Source organism: Stegodyphus dumicola, chromosome X2, assembly GCF_044657685.1.
Source record: "Stegodyphus dumicola isolate Sdum_Otavi_A_Nest chromosome X2, ASM4465768v1".
Classification (NCBI taxonomy): domain Eukaryota; kingdom Metazoa; phylum Arthropoda; class Arachnida; order Araneae; family Eresidae; genus Stegodyphus; species Stegodyphus dumicola.
In genome coordinates, this window is record NC_140781.1 from 29,716,119 (window position 1) to 29,734,443 (window position 18,325).

An 18,325-nucleotide genomic window follows, 5' to 3' on the forward strand; every position below is an offset into this window, starting at 1 on the left:
AAAAAAAAAAAAAAAAACACATTATTTCTGGTGAAAATACTTTTTTTTTGATTGACTTAATTAATATAAATAAGGATTTATGTGTGGAATGTATGAAACTAATTAATACAGTAATATTTCTGTACTAATCGATCTAATCGCGCGTAAAACGTCTAGAGTATTGAGGTACCACTAAATGCTAATTAAAACGATTTAAAATTTACGAATTATTTTTACTTATACTAAGAAACACTTTGGGGATCAGAGCCCATATACTGCCGGAGAAATATTCTGTTAACGACCAACCTAATGTAGAACGTGTTTGAAAATGATAGCCCGACTAAATATTTTTTGAACAGTTTCTTATTGTAATCCCCTGGTTTCTGTTTAAGTAGCGAATGAAGTAATGCAGTTTTGAGCCCATGTGGTTGAGATCTTATGACGCATTTCAGTAAAATTATAAGAAATTCCAAATTTTACTTGAGTTTGTAGATTGTACAGTTTTGGTTGCATAAATACCTTATACTAAAAGTTTGCGAGATTTGAATTTTAACTTGAGCATGCTGCTTAAAAATATCTTGTTAATAAAGTGTTCGTGACCATTCTCATGCAGCTATTATCTTAGCGACTGCAGTCGTGAAACACTGGTAGTGTGGCTCGGACTCTCCCCATTTGTGAGCTGGTTGCATAAAGTTCCCATAGTTTTCTTCGCATGATATGTAAATACTAGGTAACTTTTCTTAGAAAATCCTTCAGAAAGGCATTCTTTCTTATTCCCAGCTAACCCAGCTCCATTTTGCTTTAAATTAAAAAAGCCAGTCTAAACCTTATCCTATTAAAGATCATTTAAGGACGAATAGTAATCGATCTGTAGCATGTAAAGCTGGCCTTAGAAATTATCAAAATTTCAAATCATTTCCACTATATACAAGTTATATACACAAATTAACCACATAACAATTTTAAATTATACAAATTGAAGTTCAGAATGAATTTCATTCTCAGGCTATTCGTTAAGTTATACCTGCGTCAAATACTTTTTCTTTTCAGCTCTCAGATGTATGTCTGTTTTGCATATCACAGCCTGAAGATTTCAGTCCTTTCTGACTTTTCATCCACAGGGAAGATTTGAAACAGTTTGCTCACTATGTAGTTTATTCGCATCATGTGTACAGATCACTACGGTATTTTTAGCAGTTAGTATATGCTTATTTTCCTCAATTTCCTAGGAACCAGTTCCAAAATTTGCATTAGAGTTATAAATGGAATTCGATTCTTTACAAACAGAAGAATCCTGTTTTAGAATTAAGTTTGTGTCTGTACAAATAGTATTATTTTCTTGCAATACCGGAACACTCTGCTTAAGCTGTTACAGCAGCTTCTTCCATCTCTGTATCACGTGAATTTTCAGATGGTTCAATACTTGCGAACTGCGACTAGGTAACTTCACTATCAGTTTCTACCAAATAAACAGTCGCATTTTAACTTTCTTTCATCGCTACTTCAGGCGCCTGAGATGCGAAAAGCTTCTTTTTCGCGTCTTTTTTTTCTTTATGTTTTGATTAGTTTTCTTTAATCCCATTAGATGTTTCATCCATCATTTCTTGATCTTTCTAAGATACTTCACCAGCTGCTTCCTTCATTTTTTCATCCCTTGATTCTACAGATGTCATTACTGTCGTTTTGTCATCTTCTATTTTTGATCCAATTTCTTTTTCAAGCTCTACTTTCATTGGTTGGAGTCGCTCTAGCAGCTTTTCTTGGCTGGGTTTTATTTTTATTTCTTTAAATGAGTTGACGGGGCCTTCCGTATTTTCTTGGAATGCAGCAAAGGCAGTCACAAGCTGTCTTAATTGTTCTTCCATCCTCTTGTCACTGGCATTCAATCCCACTTCTGACACAAATTGTTGCTTTTCTGTACGGGTTCGTGCGATTTGGAATGATTGACGATAACACTTGATGAAGTATCACAGCACAATTTGCCAGTATTACTTAAGACAGCTTCTTCCCCAAAACACGTTTACAGTCGTCAAAAAGCTATGACAGGCACGCTGACACAATCAGCAACACAGCCTTCAGGCTGTCAGACTATAACGGTGAAGGCAGCTTCACGGTAAACACTAGAGTACAGCTCCCGACTCTGTTCCGGTCGCTCTCGGAACTCAACGTACTCTCGAGACTCTCCACGGTACAATTCGCGATATATTCGACGATACGCTCGATAGCCTGAATGATGCACACTCTCGATGCACTATCTCGCGATACACTTGACGACGAACTCGACACTAGACTACGAGACACCCGATAGACTCGCGATCGACTAAGAGACTTTGACGAGACACACTAATTGACTAGACTCTCACTGCTACTCCGCGTGCAAGGAGGGTTTATATAAGTCATTTGCTGCCTTCGAGAACACTCTGATCCAAACCGGTAAGGATTCGTTCTAGAAAGTTCTTCATCCGTCTATGGCATATTGCCAATTTTGTCGATAAATGGACGATTTCTCCCCAAATATGACAAACCTGCCTTCCCTTGCCATTTTCTGGAAACCTAAACACACTTTTCGGGAAAGCTAACTTACAGCGTGGCGAACATTTCATAACACTACGTAAGTGACACACGCGAAGATCGGTGTGTGTTTGAATATCATATCTATTTGCCGTGTATGAATAGACTTCATCTCTTTGACAAAATAATTAACTGGCTCCAAGTGTAACATTACATATAATTTGATTATCTTTTATACTTCACCGCAGAAAAGCCTTAAATTAAGTGAAAAATGTGTTTTCAGAAATATGTTGAATATTTGGAATGTGTATATGATTATGAAATATAAGGTTACTTTCAACAAATTGAATGCCATTTTCAACAAATGAATGTATTTTTTAAGTCATTCTCAAAAATTCTGCTCTTTGTATCTATATGTAAATAATGCTTATTCAGCTTTTTCTTCTAGTTCTCGTTGTGTAACTGTACGATTAAATGAAACTGATTGATATTAAGAATATATATAAATATTGAATATGGCACTCGAAATAGATTTGCGTATTAAAAGTGCTTATTAATATGAGGAAAAATTGAATTCATTCAATGTAATAGTTCGCATTTGCGAAGATTTAAGTTTCATTTTTCAGGCCCGGGGGGATACAGGAAATGTATCAATCAAATCATGTAATAAATCTAGTTGGTTAACATGTCTTCATGCTCGACTGAAGTGATATAACTTCGTAAGTAATATGAAAATATCTAAAATTTTCTGTGGGAATTGAGATTTTTTTTTTTTTAAATATCGTTTTTGGTGCTGTTTCGTAATCGTGAAGTCTTCAGACTTTTATGGCATATCGTAATTATTCATAAATTTTCATGAAAGGTGAAAGAGATTTAGTTTCTTCTTGGAAATTTTAGTATCATTCAGTGAACATCTGCAATAAAATTTGCATGGTATTCTTAAAATAATGAGAAATGATATGCATTCTTTGAAAAAGAAATGATAAATTTTGCATTTATTCTTACGTACGGGCTCGCGGATTTGGAGTGAATAACGACGACACTTGATGAAGTATCGATACACAATTTATTAGCCAGTAATTACTCAGGACAGCTCCAAAATCACGGTACAGTCGTCGAAGAACTACTTAAACACGCTGAAGTAATCAACAACACAAGCTATAACGATGAAGACAGCTTCACGGCAAAGTACCAGAGTACAGCTCCCGACTCTGCTCGCTCGTTCTCGGAACTCTACGCTCTCGAGACTCTCCACGCTGCAACTCGCGATGCACTCGACGATACAGTAAAGTACAGCTCTCGACTCGGTTCGGTCGTTCTCGGAATTCAACACACTGTAAGGTAAAACTCAAAGATGCACGAAGAGACTCTCTCGATGCACTCGACGACCAACTCGGCACTAGACTACGAGACACTCGCTCATTGGCTATTAACTAACTCGCTCTCCGCGTATCAGCAGGGTTTATCTAGCTGTCGGCTTGCCTTCGAGAACCTTCTGGTCCAAACTGGTAAGAATTCATTCCAAAAGGTTCTCCATCCGTCTATAGCAGTGGTAGCGAACCTTTTTGGGGTCGCGTCCCCAAAATTTAACCCAAACCCACTTATTTATAGCAAAGTGCCAACACTCCAATTAAACCTGAAAAATGTGGGTTTGACTTAGCCAAACAACACACACTTGTCGTTAGACTTAAAGAGAAAAAAACCAAGTAGAGAGTTTTCAACGATACAAAAACTTTTTATTACGGGAAATACTGATCCATGCAGCACTGTATTTTGCTATATTATGAAACTGCATGTTTTTACATTATATTTATACATTCCTTTTATGATACTAAATTATAATTATTCATAAGTTACCTCAAAATGCTTGGATCAGAAAATAGGAATGTATTTAACAATGAAAGTATTATAAACTCACCGGTAGTCTGCAATAAATATGAATTCGTTTAGCAAACATTTAGCTACTTTGGCGTATTCTGGGCGATGTAACAAGTAATATGATTCGGACACAATAACACGCCGAACAAATACTAATTCAGAAGTCAAACAACAAAAATCAGCGTTATATTTTCAAATTTTCACAGGACTAGTTTCGATGGTTCCGTCGAAACTAGTACTGTGAAAATTTGAAAATATAACGCTGATTTTTATTGTTTGACTTCTGAATTAGTAATAGAATTGGCCCAAAGAATTGAAACGTCATAAATTGGGTCAATAAATATGTATATTATTTCCATAGCGATATATGAAAATCTCATGTCTAGACTAAGGCCGTATTTCAGTGGCATTATGTGATAAGTAAACTGAGTGAAACGCTCATGAACAGACTAAAACACTTATTTAAATTACATAGTATCATTTAATTGTGATTATTGATTATGGAAGTAATATTTTAATCGCGTGCCGGTTGATGAGGGTCTGCGTGCCGACTGTGGCATTCATGCCATAGGTTCGCCATCACTGGTCTATAGTGTATCGCCAATTTTGTCGCCAAATACAGCAATACTACCTTCCCTTGCCATTGTCTGGCAGGCCCACCAGCGGCCGAGTGGTAAAGTCGCTGAACACTGGTAGTTCGGTCCGAGGTTCGAATCCCGCGAACGGGCTGGCTGCACGGGCGTTTTCGTGGTTTTACCCATGTGTAACGTGTATACGAGTCAGTTTCCCTTAGAAAGTCCTCCACAAAGGCATCCCTCCCCTTAGGCAGATAACACTAGTGTGCTTTGCCATAATTAAATACACTAACGCCATTGTCTGGCAACCCTAAACCTGCGGAGAAGCTATCTTACCGCGGTTGGACATTTTGTAACAATATGTTCTAACAAAATTGAAATGTTTACTAAGAAACTATAAAAATTATTGCATAAAGCTTAGAATATTTTCGCTCTCATTAGTGAAAATCTTCTAAATTCTGAAATAGTGATTTTTGTTTCCTTATTTTATAAATTAAGGAATTATATAAATACACTAAATTTTAAGAAAAATTTAAATATTTTATACATTGGCTGAAGTAATCTTATCTGAGTTAAATTATTTATAAAATAAAAGAATTATAACCCTGTGTCAAAAATATATCCATATCCGGGTTGAAGAATTCTATTAATAACCAAACTAACCTAAATTGGGTTAAAATTTAAAACGTATAGGGTGAGATGATATGATGTTATATAAACATCTTTTTGCAGATAGTCTCTAAATGCATTAAATCTGTCTGTAGTGCAATTTATTGGTATCTCTACAAAAGGAATTGGGATTAATTTACATATTTTCGTAAACAATATTTTAGTATTTGGTTATCATTATGGTACAGAGTGTTTTACTCAGATGCTTCAAAGTAGTAAAATGTAATTCTAAAATGAATTTTTTCGGAATTAATATATTTCTCAATAATGGAAATTAAAATAGTCAAAACTAGAAGTCTTTTACAGTATTTATGAGTATGAAAGACATAGAAATATCTGTGACAGACGTACAAAATTGAACTCGGAGAGGAAAATCCATATATCTAACATAAAAAATATCTAATTTTGGTCTGAAATTGAACTTATGAGTGAAAAATATTTACCTGATGGTGATTGTTTCGCTAGTTTTCGATCAAAGTAAATTTTACTAACATATTTACCATTATTGTAGCTAGTAAAAGATATTTATAATATCGTATGTTACGTACCTCGACTACAGAATTTCTTTGACCCCTCCCAAAAAAAAATTAGGGGTTAGGTTATCTTGAATATGGCAAAGCACATGAGGGCTATCTGTCTAAGGGAAGGGATGCTTGCCTGGGCGACTTTATAAGGGAAACTAACGTATTCATATGGGGAAAACGGTTGTACATGGGGTAAACCAAGAAAGCCAACCATGCAACCAGCCGCTTCGTCTGGGTCCGAACCTTGGTCGAAACGCCAGTATTCAGCGGTCTTAACCAGTCGGTCACTGGTGTTCAAATCTTTGCGGACGAGCTGGCTGCACGAGAGATTTCGTAGTTTTCCCCATATGTAACATGAATATTAGCCAGTTTCCCTTAAAAAGTCCTTTACGTAGGCATCCCTACCCTTAGGCAGGTAAACTTTGTGTACTTTGCCATATTTCGATAACCTGATCTAACCTTTTCCCATAAGCAGGTGTATAAAAGGCCTTGAGCTATTCTGTCTGCGACCAGTCTGCTAGTGCACTATAGTTGTGCTTTGCCGCAACCGAATTATGTAACCCCAAATGCTTTCATTTCAGAATTCTTTCTTTTAATATTTGTTCTTACATATACGTCTTTCGTACATATTCGCATATTGTAAGTCATGGCATAATTCACGCTACTAAATTTTTACTTATAATAAACAAAATACATGCATCTTCAAATATTTTATGCGCGTAACATTAAAAAAAAATTTTCCTTGAATTAGCGAGTGCCATTTTGAATTTTGATAATACGAGCAGCTTTTAAATCATCTTAAGTAGTAAATCTCTCAGCTTTTCATGAAACATACTATGATAATCTTTTATTTGTATGTTATGCACTGTTCTTGTATAGTTTGTAAAATATAATATGTAAGCGCGGGAATTTACTCGAGTAAACTTACTTAACAGTTTCCTATTAAGAAACTGGAAACTTCCTGTCATGAATTAACGTGCAGAAAAAGGATGAACATATGGGCGCGTTGTTCCAAATCAGGTTCACCCCAAAGGAAAATTTTCCGTCAATAGTCTCTCCTCAAAGAGCCAGCAGAAACATGTACCTGTGACGCAGATTGGCACAGAAAACGTAACCTTGGAGAAGAGGAATTCTTGAACGATGAATCTTGCGCCATGTGCGTGATTCAAGAGCGTTGTGTTTATTCCGTGCTACTACACCAGGCTATCACTACGATTGTCATATTGCGAGGGGTGACTAAACTAAATATGTTCCAGTTTCATCGTTATTTAGTCATATTACATAACACAAGAGATGCAAATCGTCATCAAGGCGTTTTCTTGAACTTGACTCTCTTTCGAGTGATAGAATGCATATCGAAGTTTATCTTCAGAGTTGCTTTTTTTTTTTTTTTTTTTTTTTTTTTTTTCCCCTCTCTTTTTTTCAGTGGACGATTCAAAATGATTGTTTCTAGCTCTGGTGAACATAGTTCTGTACCTATTATCCATATATAATTTGATATATTTCAAATGATAAATGAAATCCTGAAATTTTATATCATCATTAAAATGATGATCATGCTTCCTGAAAGATGTGCTTCTGCCGTGCTGAATCAGTTACAGTAGTCGATTGATTAGTTTGTTCATTATAGAAAATCTGGCGGAGGTTGCCTTTCTAAGGTATGGAATGCGTTCATGGAGGACTTCGTAAGGCAAATTGACGCGTATTTATACAAGGAAAGTCGCGAAAGCTCTATGCAAGGAGCCCGTTCTCCGAGACTGAAGTCCAGATTGAATTACCATCGTTTAGCAGTCCTACCTGCATGTTCATCGGATCAATAGACGGCAGAGTTAATAACTTAATTTTCGCAGCTAGCGTTTTTGGTGGTCAGATCAATTTGTAACTTGGGGGGAGGGACGTTTACGCAATGATGCACCTTCCCCCCCCCCCCGAAAATTGTTTGCAAATTTGCGTGAGCACCAAATTCGAAGTGTTGTTTTTGCTGAGGCTGTAGTAAAGGATAAGCTTAAGTAAGTATACGGCAAGAATAAGATTGTCTTTTCGTTGTTCGTGCATCTAAAAGAACTCGCATAAAAATGTAATAGGTTTATAAACCTAATAGGTTTCTAATCATATCTCCCAGGGCCGTCAGTAGCCGAGCTGTAAAGTCGTTCGAACTGATAGTTCGATCTGGATTCCATTTCTGGTCGAAGCAGTGTCTTTTCGTTGTTCGTGCATCTAAAAGAACTCTCATAAAAAGTAAATAGGTAATAGGTTTATAAACCTAATAGGTTTTTAATCATATCTCCCAGGCCCGTCAGTAGCCGAGCTGTAAAGTCGCTGAAACTGGTAGTTTGACCTGGGTTCGATTTCAGGCAAGCGGGCTGGCTGCATAAGCGTTTTCGTAGCTTTTCCCTTGTGTTGCATAGATACAAGCCAGTTTTCCTTAGATCGTCCTCCACAAAGACATAATTTCCACAGAAATACACCATCAAATTTGGTCTCCCAGTTTTTTATGTTTTGTATTTTACTAAGGAAAATCACCATTTGATAATCCAGACATATCTTTATTACTTGTTAATTACTTCTATGGAATGCACAGCACAATAGGGGGTAATCCTCACCTCGTAATTTTCATTTCGACGCACTATATTTTTAATAATATATAGAAGCACCAGGCAAGAAACGTCCTTTAGTTAGCAAGCGTAGGCATTCCCAGCGATAAATGAAATTTATTGAATTAATGAAACTTAAATTATGAAAGTTCTGTTCGCCTTACCTTTCGTAATTTTTAGTATAATTTTTCTTATTAAACTTTTATTTGATCTGAATGAACTTAATCTGATGTAGACACTTGTAGAACTTTTTCTGAGAATTCAAGCAATGTTTAATCAATCAATATTCGTGTTTAATTTTGTTTCACTTATATGAACAATGCATTACTAAGTTTAGCCACACAGTAGTACGTACAGTAGCATTCACCCAGTAGTATTACTTTTATTTTTTTAGTAATGAAAAATTTCCTTCTCTGTTGAAGATTTTCTCGGTATAAAACTGTAAGAAAATTGTAAAATGAAATTAGCCAAAGAACGTAAAATTTAGAATATATAATTAGATATTAATATATTTTATATCAGAATCGTATAAATAATTCAATAACTGAGCCATGCGTCGTAAAGTGAATTAAGTCAATTTGGAGTTCTTTTGAAATGGTGCCACCGTACAACGATAAAAACCTCCTGAAAACTCCCGGTTATGGGCCCGAGAAACTCAGTTCTTCATATTTCGAAGTTGACAGCTAATTACACTTACAGGCAAAATCTGCACAGTTTTCATTTAGTTTTGTATATTACTTGACCCTCTGTGTTTTTAAATTTCAGAAAGAGAATCATTTGAAATAGTATCAATAATGTTGAATCACCCAGTATTTCTATATATTTTGTTTAGATAAATAGAATACTGGCGTATTTTTCATTAACTTGTGGTCCATAGAAATGATGAATTCTGCTAAGTAGGTTGAGAGTTTACTCATCATCCCCCGAACATGTGTCAGTGGATCACATTAAATTAAATTTACGATGGATTAAATCGTTCCTTCGTAGCGAATAGTCTGGATTTTCTGAATTCTTTTTAAAAACTGATGGGAGATTTTCTTTCGTATTAAATTTCTTTCATAATTTTTATTCCATAGCTATTCTTTAATGTTTTTAATTATGCTGTAGAAGTTTATATTCTGTGGTCTTTTCAAGCTTTTCTATTTTTAACTGAATTAAATTTTAAATTCCAACTTAAAACAATAATTTAAATTAAAAAAATTGAAGCAAACCCTAAACCATTAGTGGGCCTCTAATTTAGATACTGGTTCCGTAAAGAAAGTGTGATAACGTTTGTAAGGCAAAATAAAAAAAAAGTGGGGGGGGGGGCAATAAGAAACGCAACTATTTTTTAAATGCTAAGCACCAAGCAAGAAACGTCCTTTAGCTAGCCAAGCGTAGGCAGCAAACAAACAAACAAACAAACAAAAAGGCTTAGTTGGATCTTAGCGGTATTTATAATAAATTTTTTCGCTAATCTGGCTAAGAACTGTACGCAGTGGAGAAGATTAAAATGACATGATGTAAAATAAGTTTTTCAGAAATGATGCATTTTAGAAAAAGTTTTTACTATTTTTAGAATAGAAAGGAAGCAAGTGCTCAAATTAAAAAGAGGAATCAAGGGGATTAAAAATGAAAGATTTGATTAATTAATTATTCTTTTTAATTAATTACTCTAATTAATTAATTAGAGGAATCAAGGAATTAATTTAACCTATAGTTCATAATTACATATTTTTTAACTGTTGCTGCTCAGGATTAATACGAAAACCTTTCCGGCTGTAAGTACGACCACATCTAGTACGCGTTCCTTTTCCTCGCCTGCTGCTGCTTGATAAAACCACGGATCTCGCTTCGCTTTTTCTCTCTATTGTTTAAAATGGAAACTTCATTTATAGAAAGTGTGGGTGCGTTCAGTATTCTTAGAGTTGTACCAGTGTTAAGCAAAAATGTGTTTCTGAATAATTGTTTCTGTGCAAACTAAAAATATTTTAACTTTCAAGCCAATTGCGATTTTCGCACCAGTCGTCATCTAAGCAACAGTCTTCTCGGCCATGACTTATAACTGTGATGTTTTCTCTACTTTATTTTCTCTCACGACGTTTTCGTCTTGCGTTGCTTTCGGCAGACACTAGCTAGCGCACAGTTTTCAATAATTTAAGTGTTCGCTCACAGCTTCATACAAAACACTGCGTGAAACCCGAGAAAAATATCAGATAGTGACGCAGTCATAAAGCCTATATTCTGTTTCACTCGTTTCGTCAAATTTCTGCGCAGCCGAGCAGTAAAGTCGCTGAATACTGGTAGTTCGGTCCGAGGTTCGAATTCCGCGAACGGGCTGGCTGCATGGGAGTTTTCGTGGTTTTCCCCATGTGTAACATGTATACGAACCAGTTTCCCTCAGAAAGTTCTCCACGAAGGCATTCCTCCCCTCAGGCAGATAGCCCTCGAGCCTTTGCCATAATCACACACGTCAACTTTCTGCACCAAATCTTCAGTAACGACAGAAGGTCGCCCGCTTCGTTCATGATGAACATTCGTGCGGCTACCTTTAAAAGCTGTAATCCATTTCCATATAATTCTGTTGCTCCTAATGTTTTCTTTGTACACTTCACTAATCTGACGATGAATTTCAGCCGCTTTTACGTCTTTAAGCTCCAAGAAAACGAATCACCAATTGTATTTCGTAGTTGGCACAGCCATTTAAGTACTCAAAAGCGAATGTTAACACAGCCGAAAGTTTCCTTAATGGCGTGCCAACTGATGTAGATACACAGAGCGCATGCACAGAATGCCAACTGCAGCGCTGGTCGCCGGAATTTCAAAATACATTTTTACTTACTTTAAAAACATGCGTCCTATTATCCATGAGATATTCTTCAGTTAGACTATTTTTTTAGAATCGAACATGTATCCAGTCCTTTGGCTTGGATTCGAACCACCAGTATTGAATGATCTTACTGGTGGGACCATTAGGTCAAAATAAATTGTGCATAAGGAGAACCAAATTCTTTCTCTAAACCATGTTAAATCAGAAATATGTGTGTTTGAGGAAAAGGGGATTAACAGAACTGAGTGTGCGTTTTAGTCATAAATAATTCTTTTTTTTTTTAATTTACTCTTATTACAGGTAAAGTTCTTTGTGAAACCTGTAAAAAGAAATGTGTTGGAAGCGTTTTAAAAGTCCAAAACAAGTATTTTCATGTGGAATGCTTCAAGTGTGTGGGTGAGTTCATAAAATTTAATTTTCCCTATTTTGAATTAGTGTTGTTATTTTTCAGGCATTCTATCTAAATGTACTTAATATAATTTATTATCATACTTTTAGTAACAGACCGTACGTAATTCAGTTTACAACAGATTTGATTATAAGGGGAACTATTAATGATGATGAAATGTATTTTCACTTCATAATGTAATAAATGTATTTCATATTTAATAAATATATTTTCATTTCACTTTCATTTACAATAATAGTATACTTTATATATTTTTAGTGTGTTCATCATCGTTAGCTCACGGAGGATTCTTTTTCAAAGAAGGATCATATTATTGCACTGCAGATTATCAAAGAATGTTTGGAACAAAATGTGTTGCTTGCAATAATTTTGTAGAAGGAGAAGTTGTTACGGCATTAGGAAGCACATACCATCAAAAATGCTTTATTTGTGCTAGATGCCAGTAATATTATTTATTAATTTTATTTTTTATAAAATTTCAGTTAATTTTGTGAGTCTTTGATGACATGTGTATTTATTTATTTTTTCCCCCCCATTAACAGTCAGACATTTCCACCTGGAGAAAAAGTTACGTTTACTGGTAAAGAATGTCTTTGCATTAGATGTATACAAATTCCTGTTATTACTTCTCAGGTTGTAGAATCCCCTATAAATACCACACGAAGTGAGTGATTTTCTATCCCTCCCTCTCTTTTTCTTCTTTTTTTCAGTCTGGTTTTAATGGTTGCTTTCATTTTTAGAATGTTTAATGGTCATTATTTTTGTCTTCTGATTTCATTTTTTTATTTTATTTATGACATTATTTCTCTTCATTTGCCCTGTTTATATATCAATCTTGTTTATTGTAAGACATCTTAAATTGGGTATTGTATTTTTATGAATCATTTTCTGACAAGCATTACTGATTTCATTGTATTATAGGGTGTGGAGGATGCAATGAAGAGCTGCAGGAAGGACAAGCTCTTATTGCTCTAGATAAGCAGTGGCACATATGGTGTTTTAAATGCTGTACGTGTGGTACAGTTTTACATGGAGAATATATGGGAAAGTTAGTATAATTTTGTTCTTCGAGTGTTTATAAATGAATGTTAAAGTATGCTTTGTAGGATGTTTGCTCCATTTTTCAAACGACATTTTTTTCCATACCTGCAATTTGTTTAATGCTGATATATATGCATGACATTGGTAGATGGAAAAGGAGAAAGGAGTTTTGGCATGTACGTCTTATTAAAATGTTTATGAAAATGTGTAGATTATTATTGTATTAAAAGGTATTTTATTTACATCATATTGTATTGAATTTCAAAATAAATCCTTTCTAATGTGTTTTGCACTGCAGTTTAATCAAATAGCATGGAAGAAAAAGATTTACTCTGAAATTCAGAGAAAGAATCATAAAGCTATTCATGGTAAAATACCTTTCAACTGTCAGCAAAGGGACCAGGAATTGGAAAACATTATTTTCGGAATAGAATGGGTTTGCAAGCATTATGAGAAATGATATCTCCAGTATACATCAGATAAAGAGAAGCAGGATTTATTAAATTCCAGCTGCAATGAAAAACTGAAATATTTCAGCATGACTTAACAACTAGAAGCAGCAGCATGGCATTACCTCATTTCCATTTGAAAGAAATTATAATTAAATTTGAAGATAGAAAAATCGGGATTGTAGACTCTTACAATACACCCTTAATCAGTGAGTCAGTCAAAAAATTACCAAAAGATATGCAATACCTTCATATCTGTTGAATTCTTATCATATTAGTGACTAGAAACAAGCGCTTCAAACTAAAAATTATTTCAGAAATGCTGTCTGAGGGATTCACATGGGATCTTACTGAAATAGCTGAATTAATATCATCATTTTACAGTTCTTTCCCCCATTTAATTTTATGAAGATAATAGTTTAAGCCATAAGAAGAAATATTAGAAAAGTTTGGCTTTTTAAAAATTCTGCTTTCATTGACTGGCTCTCAAAAACTGAAGAATTGTGAAAGCAAATTTTTATTATGAGGAATATATTTTTGTAGAATTGATGCTGTAGTATACCTAGGATTAAAAAAGTCTGTGATAAAGCAGGTGTTTAAAGTATTAATATTGAACAATATATATGTATTTATACATTGCAGGTTTGTAGAGTTCATTATGAAGACAGCTTATCATGATATAAAGTTATTAGGACTAGCCTTCCACAGAAAGCTTCTTCCAGGTGTGTTCTGTTTAACATATACATAAATAGTCTCATAATTGGAAAAAAAAAAAAAAAAAAAAACAGTGTTAAATATTTACTGGAGTTGATGATCTGATCTTCTGCACTGGGATTTCCAAATTTCACACAGAAGAACAGTCAGAGCTAATTCTAAATCAAGCCTTAAAGACTTTAGAAGACTAGTGCTATACTCATAATATGGAAGTTAATTTAAAAGTGTATCAAACATTTTCACTTACTCATCAGCCTTTGCAGTTAGATGTTTTACATCAGCATTCACCAGTGCAGGTAACCAACAGCTTTCAAAACTTGGGTGTGGTTTTCGACCGTAAATTAGCTTTGAAAGAGCATGTTGAGATGATTTTAGAATGTGCTACTAAGAGGTTAATCTTAATGAAGAAAACTGCTAGATCTAAATAGGGTTGTTCTAGAACCACTCTTGATTTGACATATAACTCCTATGTTCTACCTCTTATTACTTACTGTTGTTACCCCTTTTCGCAGCATTTTTAAAAAAATTTCCAATGGCAAATTGTGAACAATTACAAAGAAAAAAAAAGAGAGAGAGAGAGAGCAAAGAACACAATATAAAAAAGAAGCTGTAGCAGAGTTCATTAATCTAACATATCTCTTGGCTCCCAGTAATGCTCGGCGAGAAGAGTCTTGCGCAAAGCAAGACAGTGGAGAAGACGTGCGCCGTCCATCACCTCTCCAGAGCTGCACAGAGTGCATATCGGAGAAGGAACAATTTTGAATCTATGGAGATGATATCATAGACAATCATGTCTGGTGGCAAGGCGGAATTAAGCGACCGCTGTATGCCTTGGACCATTACACAAGTTCGGGATAGCATTCTTCCAAAACTTATGAGAAACATGATGTTAGAGATCTTCCTGAGCACGTACTTGGAAAGCTCTTTTAATAAAATCCCTAACAGTATGGAAAGGCATAGGACGAGAAATATTCTGCATGATTAAAGCACCCTTTTTTGCCAGGAAGTCAGCTTCCTCGTTACCTGGAACCCCACAATGGGCAGGAACCCACTGGAGGACTATAGTTTTCTCGAGTGATACCAGGTTTTTTAGATAATGTCAACAGTCCAATATGTCCTGTGATATGGATTTTTATTTGAAATGGTAGCCAACAGAGCAGCTCGGGAATCACTGAGGATAATAACTCTTGTGAATTGTTCCAAGTGGCATGGCAGCTGGTACAGAGCTGTGCGAATCGAAGCAATTTCAAATACTTCGAGAGCGAGTGCTCTTAAAATAGAGGGATCCATATTACTTTTGGTTACTTTACTTTTGTTGACCTAGGTCAAGATTGATCCAGGAAGATTTCAAATTTATTGTATTTTGTAGTGGAACAAGTAATTCTGATTCATTCATTAAACCAAGTGAATTTTTTAACTGAAAAACTCCCTGTAGAAAGCCCATCTGGGTCATCAGCTACTAACAGATTTCTAGTCAGATCTTAATTGACTTCATTCCAGAGTGAAAGACATGCAGGATCTCTAATGATCTTTTTCCCAGAGAATTAAGGCCTTCTCTTGAACTATGGTTTTTAAGGGTTTTTCACCAATTAACATAAGCATGGCGTCAATTGGGGTGGTCCTTACGGCACCAGAAACAATACATAAGCACTGATTTTGGATATTTTTTCTAGAGTACATTTTCCCCGGCCACAACAAGTGGTTCACAGCAGTAAGTCAGAAGGGGAAGGATAAACGAATGATAAGTTTGAGGCTGGGTTTGTTCATTGCAACCCTACTTTGCCTCAGCAAAGCATTTAAGGATGCTGAGTCTCTTGAAACACTGTTGGACAAGTCCTCTATATGTGGCTTCCATCTTAGTTTGCGGTCAAACGTCACACCCAAATATTTACATTTAGTGCACAAGGGGATTTAGATGCCCTTATATGTCAGCTGAAGGTCCAAAGATTGGTGCATATGTGAAAAAGGTCAGGCAGTATAATTTATTTAAGTTCACATCCATATTATTAGTATCACACCAAACTTCCAAAGCGTTCAAGGCAACAGAGAGTTTAGTCTCTATATTTCTCACTGCACTTTCGTTTTTAGAAGCTGTCCAGAAAACCAAATTATCAGCGTATAAGAGGCACTTGACGCCAGAAATTTCAGCTATTTTAGAAATCAGATCATCAATATAGATGTTAAAAAGCTAACAGCTCCCTGTGGAAAACATGTTTTTAAGATCTTAGATTTCGATAGTTCGTTGCTGTACCTGACTCTGAAAGAGCGCTGGCACAGGAAGCCTCTAATTCAATTAAAAATATTTGCTCTAATGCCTAGCCCTGACAATTTCAGTAGAAGGTTGTCCCGCCATACTTTGTCATAGGCAGACTTGAGGTCAATAAAAACTGCTGTCAGGACCTGTCTGTTATCCAGGGCATCCTTGACAAATTGATTCAGGAGGGCAACATGTTGGTTAGTAGATCTGTAGCTTCTAAACTCTGCCTGCTCCTTGGCAAGACGTCCGCAAGTTTCCAAGTAATAATTAAGTCTTCTCACAATTATTTTCTCCATAGCCTTCCCCGCAATACTAGTAAGTTGTATTGGTCTGTAGTTACAGAGACTATCACGATCTTTGTCTTTCTTATGTATGGGAATAATTATAGAAGTTTGCCATTCTGCTGGTACAATACCAGTGTTCCAAATTAAATTGAAAAAGATTGAAATGGTCTCAAATGCTTTAGGGCCAAGATCGGAGAAACTTGGAATGGTATCCATCTCCACCAAGTGATTTACCACAAAGAAGGCTTCTTAGAGCATAGGTCAGTTCGTCTCGAGTAATAGGTGCCTCAAAAACTGAATCAGTAGAAGATTCAAATGCCTCTTGGCAGCATCTAACCAAGTGATTGATACACTCGAAAGATTTCACAACCAAGCTCTCCGACTTATCACTAGTGCTATTAAAACCTCTCCTGTTGATGCACTTTCAATAGCTACACACCATGTATGCATTAAATTCATTCTGGAAGAGAGAGCACTAATCCTTTATGAAAAAAAATTATGATCACCAGACCGCCAGAACCCAGTGGAACTATTGACGTTTATCAACAAAGAGAAGACCTTATAACTTAGAATGGTTTTTCTCAGGCAGTCTTTTCTGTCAGACAGCATCTTGGCCTTAGATGGGAAACTGAAAATTTTCTGAAACCTTAATGTCCAGCTGATAAAAGAAATATATAGCCACACTTAATGTGTTACATGAAATCCTCAAATAAGAAACAAATGATGAAATTTTAAAAATTTCTCGTTGGAAACCATTGATGCTTTATACTCATAGATTGAATTGCCACATGTGTTTATGGATGGCTCTGTGTTGGCTGATAGTATTAATTCAGGCAGTGTTGCCAGATCATGAGATTTTTCGCAAATTTGCAACTTTTGACAAACTTGTGCTACTGAAATTTTAATATTTGCGAAATTTTTGCGACATTCATTTTTTTGCTACTTTTGCGACTTCAAAGATTTATTTTAATATAGCGCAAAATGCTTTTATGCTCAATTAAAAATTTATATTAGAAAAACAGTTTATTTATGCTTAAATAGAAGTTGGCATTTGGCAATCTGATTTGCATGTAAGCTTTACTGTACAAGATTGCACAGCCTGACACTGGCATAATGAGAAAGGGGTAGGGAAAGTGAAAAAAAGTGGAAAGAAAAAAAAAAAAAAAAAAAAAAAAAAAAAAAATTCGGGTCCTCTCACAACCCTCCCTTGTGCGAAGTCATCCCCCCAGTTCTATGGTGATAATGAATCAAACCAAAGAAGTTGCAGCTCGTGCACCACATATTGGGTACCCAAACAGAGAAAGAAGTGAAATTCATACTCCTGATTGTAATATTACTAAAAACTAAGCAATGGAAATGACTTGAAAATCAAAGCAACAGCATTTTTCTAAATAACACAAATTTACCAGTGAAAGAATAAGACTTAAGTAATTAGAATCTGAAACAGATCCACCACACAGAATGGGAAACTCGCTGAAAAGCGTTCCTCAATTAAATGGTTCACAATTAATCAAAAAAAATTAATTAAAAACTTAATTGCCAACTAAAAAAATTTTACACTACAGGAAGTACAAAAGTATTTACAGTCGGGGTACAAAAGCGCTAACAGTCTAAACGTGAGGAATCTATTAA

General features: G+C 35.4%; 1 protein-coding gene across 1 annotated transcript in view; it reads left to right on the forward strand.

Moving 5' to 3' along the window:
- LOC118201670 (actin-binding LIM protein 1-like) overlaps window positions 1-18,325 on the forward strand; it is a 142,421-nt gene that overhangs the window by 35,223 nt on the left and 88,873 nt on the right. Inside the window, exons 2-5 of the mRNA XM_035373809.2 lie at window positions 11,840-11,935; window positions 12,207-12,390; window positions 12,491-12,612; window positions 12,870-12,996. Of these exons, the coding sequence (XP_035229700.2) occupies window positions 11,840-11,935; window positions 12,207-12,390; window positions 12,491-12,612; window positions 12,870-12,996 (529 nt within the window). The remainder of the gene's footprint in view (window positions 1-11,839; window positions 11,936-12,206; window positions 12,391-12,490; window positions 12,613-12,869; window positions 12,997-18,325) is intronic.